The 12,425-nt window shown below is 38.2% G+C and overlaps 1 protein-coding gene across 1 annotated transcript in view; it reads left to right on the top strand.

Moving 5' to 3' along the window:
• The window catches only part of LOC144979116 (uncharacterized), a 17,469-nt gene extending 7,622 nt beyond the window's left edge, over positions 1-9,847 (top strand). The window contains exons 3-6 of the mRNA XM_078925714.1: positions 1,813-1,995; positions 5,415-6,604; positions 8,401-8,484; positions 9,306-9,847. Coding sequence (XP_078781840.1) covers positions 1,813-1,995; positions 5,415-6,604; positions 8,401-8,484; positions 9,306-9,580 — 1,732 coding nt within the window. The 3' untranslated portion in view covers positions 9,581-9,847. The remainder of the gene's footprint in view (positions 1-1,812; positions 1,996-5,414; positions 6,605-8,400; positions 8,485-9,305) is intronic.
• The last annotated feature ends 2,578 nt before the right edge of the window (positions 9,848-12,425 follow it).

Raw genomic sequence — 12,425 nt, 5'->3', positions numbered from 1 at the left:
AAGATACTCTCAAGGCTGTCACATTTCCCCTTGCTTAATTTGGTTTCAAGTATAGTCTGATGTCACGCCGCCCGGCAACGGTGGCCATCTTGGTTCTAAACAAAGAAAATCATACTTTTTATTTTTCATGCTGGCTAGAACTTTTCAAATGCCTTGTGATCAAAATGTGTAAAAGTCAAAATATGATCAAATTTATGTTTTTTTTCCTCTGGATACGCTTTTATGCTCGCTGGAGAAATATTTCATACGGGCGTCCGCCATTGTTCCGATAGTTTAGAGCCAGTGTTACTAAGTTACCATGCGTCATTAGGAAGGAAGTGACGTTACGACTGGTGAAGAGTATTGGGAGCGATCTATATTCAGGTTTTCGTCCAACCAAGTCATTGAACACATGATTTGTTGCTGTCCAAAGATTGAATATCTATAAATAAATGTATACACGCTGCTCTGTTCATGAAAGTTTCAGATCTAGCTGAACACAATGACCAATCATGATGTTAGATATTTCAAAAGCTGTGAACACGTTTTACTATGTGGGTCACTTTGAGCACATAATATTCCAATGTGACCAATGACCCCGAAAACACGGAAAGTGTAATATAGATCATCCCCCATTAAAAATGTCCAAAATGCCCCCCCCCCCCCCCCTCCAACGCCTGTGGATTGGTCAAATTGAGCCCACCCCCCCCCCCCTTCTATATAGCAATTAGGCCGAGGTGCACACCCTCCTCCCCTTTCTATTAACCCCGCCCCCCCTCCCCTTCTATTTGATTCAATAGAGTACGCGTGTGAATAAATGTGTCCTTCCGCCTCAATCTCTATTATTAAAAAAACTAAAAAAGATGTATTTAAGACAATTGGATTCAGTAGTCTATGTCACGCGCCCGGCAACGGCGGCCATCTTGGTTCTAAACAAAGAAAATCATTACTATTTATTCTTCATGCTGGCTAGAACTTTTCATTCCCTTTTCATATGCCTTGTGACCAGAATGTGTAAAAGTCAAAACATGATCAAATTGATGGGGTTTTTTTTCCTCTGGATACGCGTTTAAGCTCGCCGGAGAAATATTTCATACGGCGTCTGCCATTGTTCCGATAGTTTAGAGCCAGTGTTACTAAGTTACCATACGTCATTAGGAAGGAAGTGACGTTACGACTTTTGAAGACTATTGCCAATATGTTACTTGCATTTACATTACATATAATTTCAAATCAATACAGGTATAAGGAAACTACCAAAATAATTAAATAGATAAACAATAAATATGAATATAAGTAATACATAGACAGAAAAATAAAAGATAAATAGGTGAATAAATAAATAAATAACTATAAGAATGTCACTTTGGTTCTATTTATATCTCGCCTTGCCTTGGAGAAAGGAGTAAATAACAATAGTCAAAACGAAATAGAAGCTTCAATTTAATTAGCGAAAGCGTTGTGGCTGTTTCGGGTTTTAAAAAATCCATTTATTAATCCCAAAGGGGAAATTTGTTTTTAGGGCTACCGCAAGGGAAGAATGGAGAACCCCAGGCGTGAGCCGCAGTTCAGCGCCGCAAACTTAGCTAGAGTGAGGTGAGTTGCTCAAGGCCACATAGTGCAGCGTGTATTTGAACTCGATACCTTTCGGGTAAGAAGCAAAGACCGTACCACTGAGCCACGCTGCCCCTTTCCCTCCTTTGTCAACAAAACGCGATGAATGAAACACTAAAGACTTACAATACGACTGCGGCCATGATTATTCTTGGTTAATGATGACATATGAATATAAACTTATCATTCTTCTTACTTATTTACGTTTTCCCTCTACAGGTACAAAAGGATCTGCTCTCCCTTCAAAGATCAGATAACTCCACGTGGGGCTTACACTATCGTGATTATTTGCTCATGTATATCAGCAGTTCTCTCCCTTCCATCTGCAGCTATTTTTGGCAGTCGATCAATCCCCACTCGATGGGATTTCGTCAATGGAACAGACTGTTCAATTAGCGATCAGTAAGTCAATATGCATAATAACTTAATCTTGAGCGCAATATCCACTAAACGTGCTGAAAGCGCTTTACAAAGGGTATATGACCAACAGCAACACGTAACAAGTAGGCGATATTGCAATTTTTTTCGGACAGAGACAACGCTGTTAAAGACCAGGTGCTCATTTTACACCTGAGTACGGTGAGAGAATGTGCGTAAAGAGCCTTTTCCAAGGACTCAACTAAGCGCCGAGCGAGCCTTGAACCCAGGACCTTCCGATCCGAAAGCGAGTGCCATACCACAATTCCACGAGCCCCATGATAGCTTAAATGTAGTCAAAGTAATACTAAGCTGCTAGAAACTGTGGACTGTAATAAAGTAATGAACAAAAATTAATATATCAACTTCGAAAAAGAACAAAATAAATACCAAGCACGGAACGTTTCGGGCTCAAACCCCTTCTTCTGCCAATAACAAAAAGAGAAGAAAAAAAAACACATTTATGCATCACTTCAGATCCAAACAAACGACAGAGAAATATTTGGCACGTCTGTCCCCAAGAACTTCTCTGACGTCTATGTCAAGAAGTCGGGGAGAGAAGGCTCTAGTTAGACCAAGGTTTGAAGCGACTTTTTTGGGGGTCGTGGATAGTTCATACGGTAGAGTCACGATCTCCCCCGCCGCGCGGAGTTGTCGTACCGGTAAGGTCGCGGGTTCGAGACTTCATCGCCGACGCGAAGTTTTTATTCTCTGTTGTCTTCTGGCATTTTCCTACTCAATTCATTTCTTGTTTTTATCTGACGTTTATCTGGATTTTAAGTGACCTATTAATGTCTTAAATAGCCCATTTGCAGCCGGAATTTAACCTGGTTTCTTTAACGTGAAACGAATAAGAGCAGTTACCTGCAACCCTTTGGTTTGAACGCTAGACTAATGCAAAGTACTTTCCGCGAGTTCTAGCAGACCAAGCTACTCAATCACTACTAGGTGGACCTGGAGCGGGAGAGGGGGTTGGGGGGGGGGGTGTCAGAAAAAAAATCTCGACTTCACCCGGGATAGATCTCGGTTCTTTTGCGTTTGAGGAGAGTGCTCTACCAGCTGAGCTATCGACACCCTCTCAGGTACTCACATAACGTGTGAAAATTATGAGAGATGTGAGAAAAGAGTCAATTCAAGGAGTTATTATTGTGCCGCCCTCAGCGAGACTCAACCCGTGAATTTGTTTTGTCGGTTTCTGAAGTTCACCAGCGTAGACCTGCCTACTAGGAATTGGAAAAATTCGTAGTTTCAGGGGTAATAGCATAGTAGACTTTATAACTACCCTTTAAAATTACCCATTTCTCTTAATATATTAAATGCTTTAGCCCTTTCCTTACCAGCCTTTTTCAGAATTTTCCCCAAACTTTACACCCACCCAACACAAAAACAGATATTTCTTACTCAAACAGAATACCAAAATAACACTCTATACATAATATTGTTCGCCGAAATGGGCTCTATTTCAGAATGTCAAGTTTTTTATAGCTATAGCAAAACGAAATAAAATCTGGATGGGAAAATTGACGGTTGCATCGTAACAAATGTGACGATTTTCCAATAGCTGGCAAGGAGGGGGTTAAAATCCGTTACATATTATCTCTGGCAACAAAACTTCGTTTTCAAAAAGGGTATTTAATTAAAAATCTTTATAATATAAGTGTCAATTAGGACCCCGAAATTCTTAATTCTACGAAATTTTCGAAGTAGTAAGCAGGTCTGCCGGCCTTACGTAAAATTGGCGCCATTTGTAACGTAACGATGTCCTTTATAATGAAAGTCAAGATACTTGTAAGGTTTGAAGTATAGGTAATATCACTAACTCAAGTTTTCATCGGATAGGAAACTACCGCTTACGGTAACGAGAATGTTACGGGACTTTCTCAAGCATGCATACACATTGATTTAATCAACAGCAAGTAGACTTTTACCAACTTCATGGTATTGTTTACATTTTATAATACGCAGGGGGAAGGTATCAAAATTTCTCCCTTTGATTCACCAGAACTTTCGTATTCTTATTAAATAAGAGTAAATTTTACTCTCTCTGTCTTCCCCCCACCCCTCTCTCTCTCTCTCTCCTCTCTCTCTCTCTCTCTCTGTGTGTGTGTGTGTGTGTTACACGAACACACACACACACACACACACATATATATATATATATAATATATATATATATATATATGTATATATATATATATATATATATATATATATATATATATATATATATCCATAAAAAATATTTGAATGACGATTGACTCTTACAGATCTGTTTCATGCCTTTTACTTTAGGCATCAAATCAATAGTTATTCAAATATTTTATTTCGTGGTTTATATTATATATATACACACACGCCCTCTGTCTCACTCACAAACTCATTCTCTCTCTTTCTCTCTCTCTCTCTCTCTCTCTCTCTCTCTCTCTCTATCTATCTATCTATCTATCTATCTATCTATCTACCTCTACCCCTCTCTCTCTCATTGTGTGTGTGTGTGTGTGTGTGTGTGTGTGTGTGTGTGTGTGTGTCTGTGTGTGTCTCAACTTTGTTGTTTCTGTACCCATCTCCACTTCTGTTTTGTTATCCTTCGCTATCTCTTTCTTTTCTTATTCAGTTCTAAGCTCGACACAAAAATGAAAGGGAAACAACCCGTTTGTAAATTGCAGACTTTTGATATGGTTAATTTTATGAGTCGCTTTTCATTTCTCACTTTTGAACTAAATCAAAATCATTAGTATTCATAAAGTGGTTAAAACTATGGGTAAGAGAAAGAGATTAAGAAAGAAAGAAAGAGAGAGAGAGAGAGAGAGAGAGAGAGTGTGTGTGAGAGAGAGAGTGTGTGTGTGTGTGAGAGAGAGAGAGGGAGTGTGTGTGTGTGAGAGAGAGAGAAAGAGAGAGAGAGAGAGAGAGAGAGAGAGAGAGAGAGAGAGGAGGTTAGGACGATAATATTGATTGTCTCGTTGTCCATTTTCCATCATTCTCTAATGTTTATTACCTAAAGTTAGCTTCACAGAGGACACCAAATTTGAAATAGGCAACGTGTGCTCTTCAAAAGAAATAAATAACAATGTGAAATTGAATGCAAGCTTCAATTTAATATACTAAAACAGATACAATGGACGTTTCGGGTTTCCCCTTTATCAACAAAACAGGATGAATGAAACACTACAAACGAAACAGATAATGTGGTAGTAGCGTTGTTGACATCGGACATCTTGTTTGATGGATTATTTATCTTCATGGAATGCCTTGGCGACGATATAACAATATTTTGTGTATAATACCTAGTATTTTATAAGTCTTATAAACTGTCAACAAACTAATATTTTTAAATATTGTATCCTAGTCTTTGAAAGAATATTATTTAAGTTGCATTTTATTGCATTTATGTCAAATCCATACAGATTCATCGATACAGCAGTGCCTTTGTTGTACAACAGTTTCCAGATGCTTCTGTTCGTCGTTGGAGCTATCATTATTTCAATTCTATACTTCTTCATCGGACGCACTATCTTCCGGCAAGCCCACCTAAGAAGAGTCAGAGCGAGGCGAAGCAGTGTCATCCAACCAATCAACGGCCATATAAGTTCAACCCCTGTGTCGGATCCTTCCACCCACTCTAGTCAGGACTCATCTAGTCCGGAAACGGTAGCCATAGACAAAAATCGACCTTTGAACCCTAAGATTGTCATTGATGACAAAGTCTGTGATACACCCGATTTGAAAACATCGTTTCCCAAACGGTTTCATAACAGATTCCGAAAAGACGTTAAGAGTGCAAGTTCTGAGCAAAGCAACAATAGGAATTCTAATGGCAAATTCGTGGAAATTGAACTCAGCAGCAATACAACCGTTTCACCCCCAGAGACGCCGATAGATCAGCAGATGTTTGATTACAGACCTCTAATAAAATCATCTCTGTCTAAAACATCAAATGCGCATTACAAGCAAAACCATAGCAAGCCCAATAACTCTGAAAAGAAAAATTCACCTTGCAATTTAGAACAACTCGACGAGCAAACATTAAATGACTCTATCATCGCTAAGAACTCTTTAAAAATAGAGAGCAACGATAAACTATGTACCAATGGTGCAAATATCAAAGAAGAAATCATTTCTTGTAATTTGTCTGGATTTAAAAATGTAACCGACATTGAAGAAAATGAAGATAATCAAAAATCTAAAACTCAAAACTCTTCATTAATCAACAGCAAAGACGCGAAAACTTCTTGTGAAAATGCCGGTGCCCCGCAGTGTAATTCAAAGGGAAACAACCCGAAGTCAGCATCACCCATAGAGTGTAGTAACAACAACAACATTCTTGAGAGACTGAAACTGCCCCTGGCTCACCATGACGGGGATTCTGGCTTTGGAGAAACTGGATCTCAGGAAAAATTGAGATGGAGCACGACAATGATGACGACCCAATCATCGACGGCAATTATTCCTGGCCGAGCGGAAGAATTGTTCCGTAGCAATAGTGACGTAGGAAGAAGGGTAAAGGGAGGCAAGTACAGAAGAGAACCTACAAAAAGGAAGGTAACTTCTGACGATGAAGGGGACTCGAGAAGAAATAGAATGATTAAAAATCGAGGTAATCTATCATATATATAAATGTCAAATCTCTCTCTCTCACTCTCTCTCTCTCTCTCTCTCTCTCTCACACACACACACACACACACATATATATAAATATATATATATATATATATATATATATATATATATATATGTATATTTCTAATCTTTGTTGATAATGGTGATTCTGGTGGTGGTGGTGGTGGTAGGGCGCGTGGTGATGGTAATAATGATGGTGATGATAATGATGATGATGATGATGATGATGATAATGATGATGATGATGATGATGATGATGATGGTGATGATGATGATGATGATCATAATGTGGATGATGATGAGGATGATGATGATGATGATGATAATGCGGATGACGATGATGACGATGATAATGATGCTAATGATGATGATGATGATGATGATGATGATGATGATGATGATGATGATGATGGTCATCGTTATTTGTAAATCCTCCCACCCTCGACACACCCAACTAACGCATCCACAAGCGACGAAAGATTTCAATGAGCTTAACCATCTAAATGAGATTCCGTTCCTCGTGCAACAGGAAGTTTGTTTATGGAAACGCGTAATAAAATTACGTTAAATGCAATCCACTCAGTTGCAGGTTTTGTTTTTTTCTGACGCAGCATATGTCACCTATTTCCTGAATAGTGGGATTTAGAGGCAAGGAAACGCCTTAAAATCTGCAATAGTCAAAAATGCGAAATGTTAGGGATTTTTTCCTGTTAACGAAATGTTTCTTCTACTCAATAGGACCAATGCGGTGAACAAGTTGTCAAAAATACGCTTCAAAAGTCATGACATCGCTTCCCTCGTAATGACGCATGGTAACTTAGTAACTGGCTCTAAACTATCGGAACAATGGCGGACGCCCTTATGAATTATTTATCCGACGAGCATACAAGTGTATCCAGAGGAGAAAAACAGTATAAATATGATCATGTTTTGACTTTTATACATTCTGATCACATGACATATGAAAAGTTCTAGCCAGCATGAAGAATAAAAAGTACCCATTTTCTTCGTTTAGAACCAGGCTGCTCGCCTTTGCTGGGCGACGTGACATCACACTAGTGAATCCAATTAGAGGCAAGGAAACGACTTTAAATCTACAATGGTCAAAAATGCGAAATGTTAGGGATTTTTTCCTGTTAACGATATGTTTCTTCACCTCAACAGTACCCGCCATTTTGAGGTGAACAAGTTGTCAAAAATTGTATCCAAAATCAAAAACTTTTAACATGGATTGGATAGAGAATATATTACTTTTTTTATTGAAAATTTTAAATCCGTAAATCAATGACAATAGAAATATCTATATAGAGAAAGTGGGCAAAACAATGCAAAATTTGGACTCTGTGTTATGTTTGTTATACACAAATTACCCCACTGGCTTTAGAGAGTGACAAAAATGTCATAGGAATGATAGTAGAAGAAAGGACGCCGATTTTTACTGAATTATATGATATGATAATGTAGATTCATATAGCCCGATGGAGGGGTTGGGGGGGGATGAAAAGTGTGAGAGCAGGCAATGATGGTCGAAATGTTTTTTTAAAAAACTAACAAGGGGTGTATGAAAAAGGCAAAGAAAAAATATCAGCTGGCCTTTACGGGGAATCGAACCCAAAGCCTCTTGATTACCTGTCAGACGAATTACCGTTACACAAAGGTTACTCCACAGCTTTTTCGAAAATAATAATATATAGCATTGTGAAATGCATTGGCAATGGTGTTTCCATAAAACTCAATATCAATGTGAAATCCATTCCTTTTATCTCAATTCAGGTTCTTCCCATGGACGTATGAGGCGCCACTCCTCTTTCAAAAGATTCCGAGATCTGAAGAAATTATCAATTTCTGACCCCCATGGTAAGGGAGGAAGACATATTGTCACTAGTATAAGATATAGATCTGAAAAAAAATGTATATTAAACACTGCCATAGAAAAGGAAGAAAGAAAAATACATGGATAAAAATACCATCCCAAAAATCAGTCTGCCTCGACTGGGTATCGAACATCAGACCTCTTGGTTACTAGTTAGACGTGTTACTATTACACCACACATGCTACCCGATACTTGGGCGATTTAGGTATTAAACAAACGTATATATAGCGACGTGTTTAGTCCAGTCACGTGTCTAGTCATACTGATATTATACCTTATCTATATAAAATAAAGGATGACATTTTAATGATCTTTAATAACAGTTATACACGGACAATACAATTCACTATTCATCCTCATGGCAATTTTAAAAAACATAGGAACCATTTCGAGTGAGGACTAAGATAAGACAGGTGTCAGCTGCTGTGGAGCGCCGCAAAGTGAGCATTATAAGATCAATCTCTTGCTTAAAATAAAAGCGAGATGCTGAGAGTGGTGTTTCTCTAACCGGGGTCTCCTAGATAGAAGTCCAATCCAATGCCATACCCACTAGGACAAACACCCTCCGCCCCCCCCCCCCCCTCCCCACCTCCCGCCCTTTTTTATGCTTCTGGATTTGTCAAATATCACATCAAAAAGATTTGAAATTATAATTATAAAAGGCCGTTACGTCTTTTATTTTGTTTTGTATCTTTTATAAGAGTCATTATTTACTCCCTTAATTTTACTCTATCTTTTATTGATTCATTTGGGCACCTCTAGATTTTGTTATTTTCAAGAGCTGTTTCCATTGTTGTCCAACAGGTACGAGACGAACCACCTTGATGCTTTTCCTCATTAGCCTCATCTACGTCATATCATTCCTCCCCCATCTCCTCCTGATGATAATCAAGGTCACACATCCAACGTCCCTCAGTGGAGAAGGCGGCTCCATTGAGGTGGCGCACAACATACTCTTGAGGTCCTACTTTATCAACTCCGTAGCGAATCCAATCATCTACAGTTTCTGTTCTAGAGACTTTTTCACCCGATGCCTCAGTCCTCGTGGCGCAGATATATCATCAAATCATCATCCTTGATCCTCCTCGTTCCTCGTGATCTGAAAAAATAGTATGTCTGGAGCTGTACAAGACAAAGCAAGAAAGAAAAAATACAAGGAAAAAAAAACTATCCTCCCCAAAATAATCAGCCGTTATCGACTGGGTATCTAACCTAAGACTACTTGATTACCGGTCAGACGTTTTACCATTACACCTCACAGAGGTTAGCCGCTAGTTGGGACGATTTAACTCTTTCAGCGCCATTAGTTGCACTGTGCGGTCAGAGCAGAATCTGTTCTACTGGCCAATGTCCTCACAGTGCGGCCGGTAATGAAAGGCAAAACAATAATGTAATCCAATTCTACTTTCTACAAAAGTACTATAAATTGAACCAATGGAATCATTTCTTTCATCAGAACATTCAATGGGCCATAGGTGAGCATTTTAATTGAGATTTTGTGCCGAATTCGAAAGTCGCTTTGTCTTAGCTTGTCATTCTCATGCTGCCTCAATCAGGTGTCAGCCATTTTGTGACGGAAATGCGAATATTATAGCCTCAGCACTGAAAGAGTTAATGCCTATACTTCGTTCCTCGTGGACCATAAGACGCCGACGGGAGTGTAAACTTCTTGGCGGGAGTCTTCCGATCCTGAATGTTTCTTTAAAGTAGAATCGTACACTGTTGTGGACATAGGTAATGTCCATCTAGGAACGGAGTTGTCTGCCCATCTCGTTACAGTCTCGGTTCGTCCAATTTCTGGTGGTGGCTACTGACATTCTTTGCATCCTTCGATATCTGTCCGGATTTCATCCACTCTTACCCCCCTTGCTCCTTGTCTTGAGTTCTTTACTAAGTCACATCTAAATAAACTTAAACTTAAGTTTTTATATAGCTCAATATCCACTTAATGTGCTCAAATCGCTTTACAAGGGGTCCCTGACCAACAGCAACATTTTACACGTAGAACTAGGCATGCTGTCTGTTAGGCGATATTACAATTTTTCCGACAGAGACAACGCTGTTAACGACCAGGTACTCATTTTACACCTGAGTACGGTGTAACTAACTAACTAGTAGTGCTTTTAAAAATATGTATGTATCCATATACGGTTATATAAAATTTATAGGATTCTATTCTCCTTTTTTAAAATTCTATTGATGTACATTGAAAATTTATCAGTGTAAATTGAACTTTATGAATGTAAATTGAAACTTTATCGATGTATATTGAAATGAAATTTTATTAATGCAAACTGAAACGTTATCAATGCAAATTGAAATGAAAATTTATTAATGCAAATTGAACTCTTCTGAAGCTTTGCCAAAAGGTAATTTTCGTGGCATTCAACATAAAAAACATCAATATTTTGTAAGTTTAGAAAAAGTAAAATTATTGAAGGATTTCTTTTCCATCCGTTTCTCTTTAAATAATAAAAATAATCAAATACCCACAAAAAAAAAAAAACAGACTCTGTTTGGCTGGTGTTAAAAGTCAAGCTTTAATAGCGTTTTAACGAGTCAAAGAAAGAAGGAAAAAAGATTCGACAAAGTTGACAATTTAGTGCAAACTTTGTCATCCCTTTGAGATGTTATTCATTCTTTCCCGTTCCTGCTAAACTATATTCATGTTTTCGTCCAACCTAGACATCGATCACATGATTGTTGTTGTACAACGATTGGTCATTTCTCAACAAATGTAAACACGCTGCTTTGTTTATGAAAGTTGTAAACATTCCCATGAGTCATGCTGAGCAAAACGGCCAATAATGACGTCGGATATTCTCAAATTGTGAACACTTTTCACTTTGTGGGTCATTTTGAGCACACTTTGCAATGTGACCGATGACCTCGAGCACATGGAAAGATAATATAGATCATACTCATTTTTAAAGATAATTTTTCATTATTCAACTCCCCACCCCCCTCCCGAAACAGACCAGCCTACACACACACACACACACACACACACACACACACACACATACACACACACACACACACAAAGAGAGAGAGAGAGAGAGAGAGAGAGAGAGAGAGAGAGTCAGTCAGAGAGGGGGAGAGGGAAAATAATGAAAACGAAATTCTTTCAGTTTTTCAAAGTGTCAAATGTTACCAAAACAACCCTTTCTGTGCAGCTTCAAATACATTATCTAAAATAATTGATATATTTCTTATCACAAAATTATTGTCTATAGTAGACGTCTAATATGTTTGTACGGATGACATTTATAAGTTGTCAAAATTGAATTACAAAATCAATGTCTCTAACTTTCTTTTTATTCAAATCACCACATCAACATCTTATTCAACCTTCTGTCGTACCCGGCGTTCCCATGACTTCCAGATCTGATAAGCCGACGTAATTATGGACTTGTTATTCTATTGTTGTCATTGTAAATATTTTGTGTTGGTTAGAGATTATTTCCATTACAACAATGGAACATAACCATTTTAGGTTATCAGACCTGCAAATAAGTGCACGCCGGTAGTACCCAAATTTAGATTTAAACTTAAACGCTATAAACATGCTAAGCGAGGAATTATGTTTTCCCATTTCTCTTTTTCACTTATGGCACATTATTGTATGAGTAAAAAACATGTTTACAATATCGTTATTTACGATATTGGGAAAAACAAAAAGTTGGTCAGGGGCTTGTCACCTTTGACCTTCCACTCTCTACCCGGTTGACGGAAGTTGGTACAATATCGTAAGCAAATTGAGTAAATATAGAGCAGTAAAGTTAGGTGCCCCAAACGTAAACAAAGGTCGAGAAGCACGTGGCAAACCACATGTTCCTGTCTTGACAGCTCACGTTCCAATGTAAATAATAGAAAGAAAATAACCTTTAAAATTTGGCTGTTAGGTGGCAAAAGAAACCCATA

Source organism: Berghia stephanieae, chromosome 9 (assembly GCF_034508935.2).
Source record: "Berghia stephanieae isolate SIO BIC M18660-M18661 chromosome 9, UCSD_Bste_1.3, whole genome shotgun sequence".
NCBI classification, from domain to species: domain Eukaryota; kingdom Metazoa; phylum Mollusca; class Gastropoda; order Nudibranchia; family Aeolidiidae; genus Berghia; species Berghia stephanieae.
Note: the sequence above shows the minus strand (reverse complement) of the source record. Positions and strands in the feature narration are given on the sequence as shown.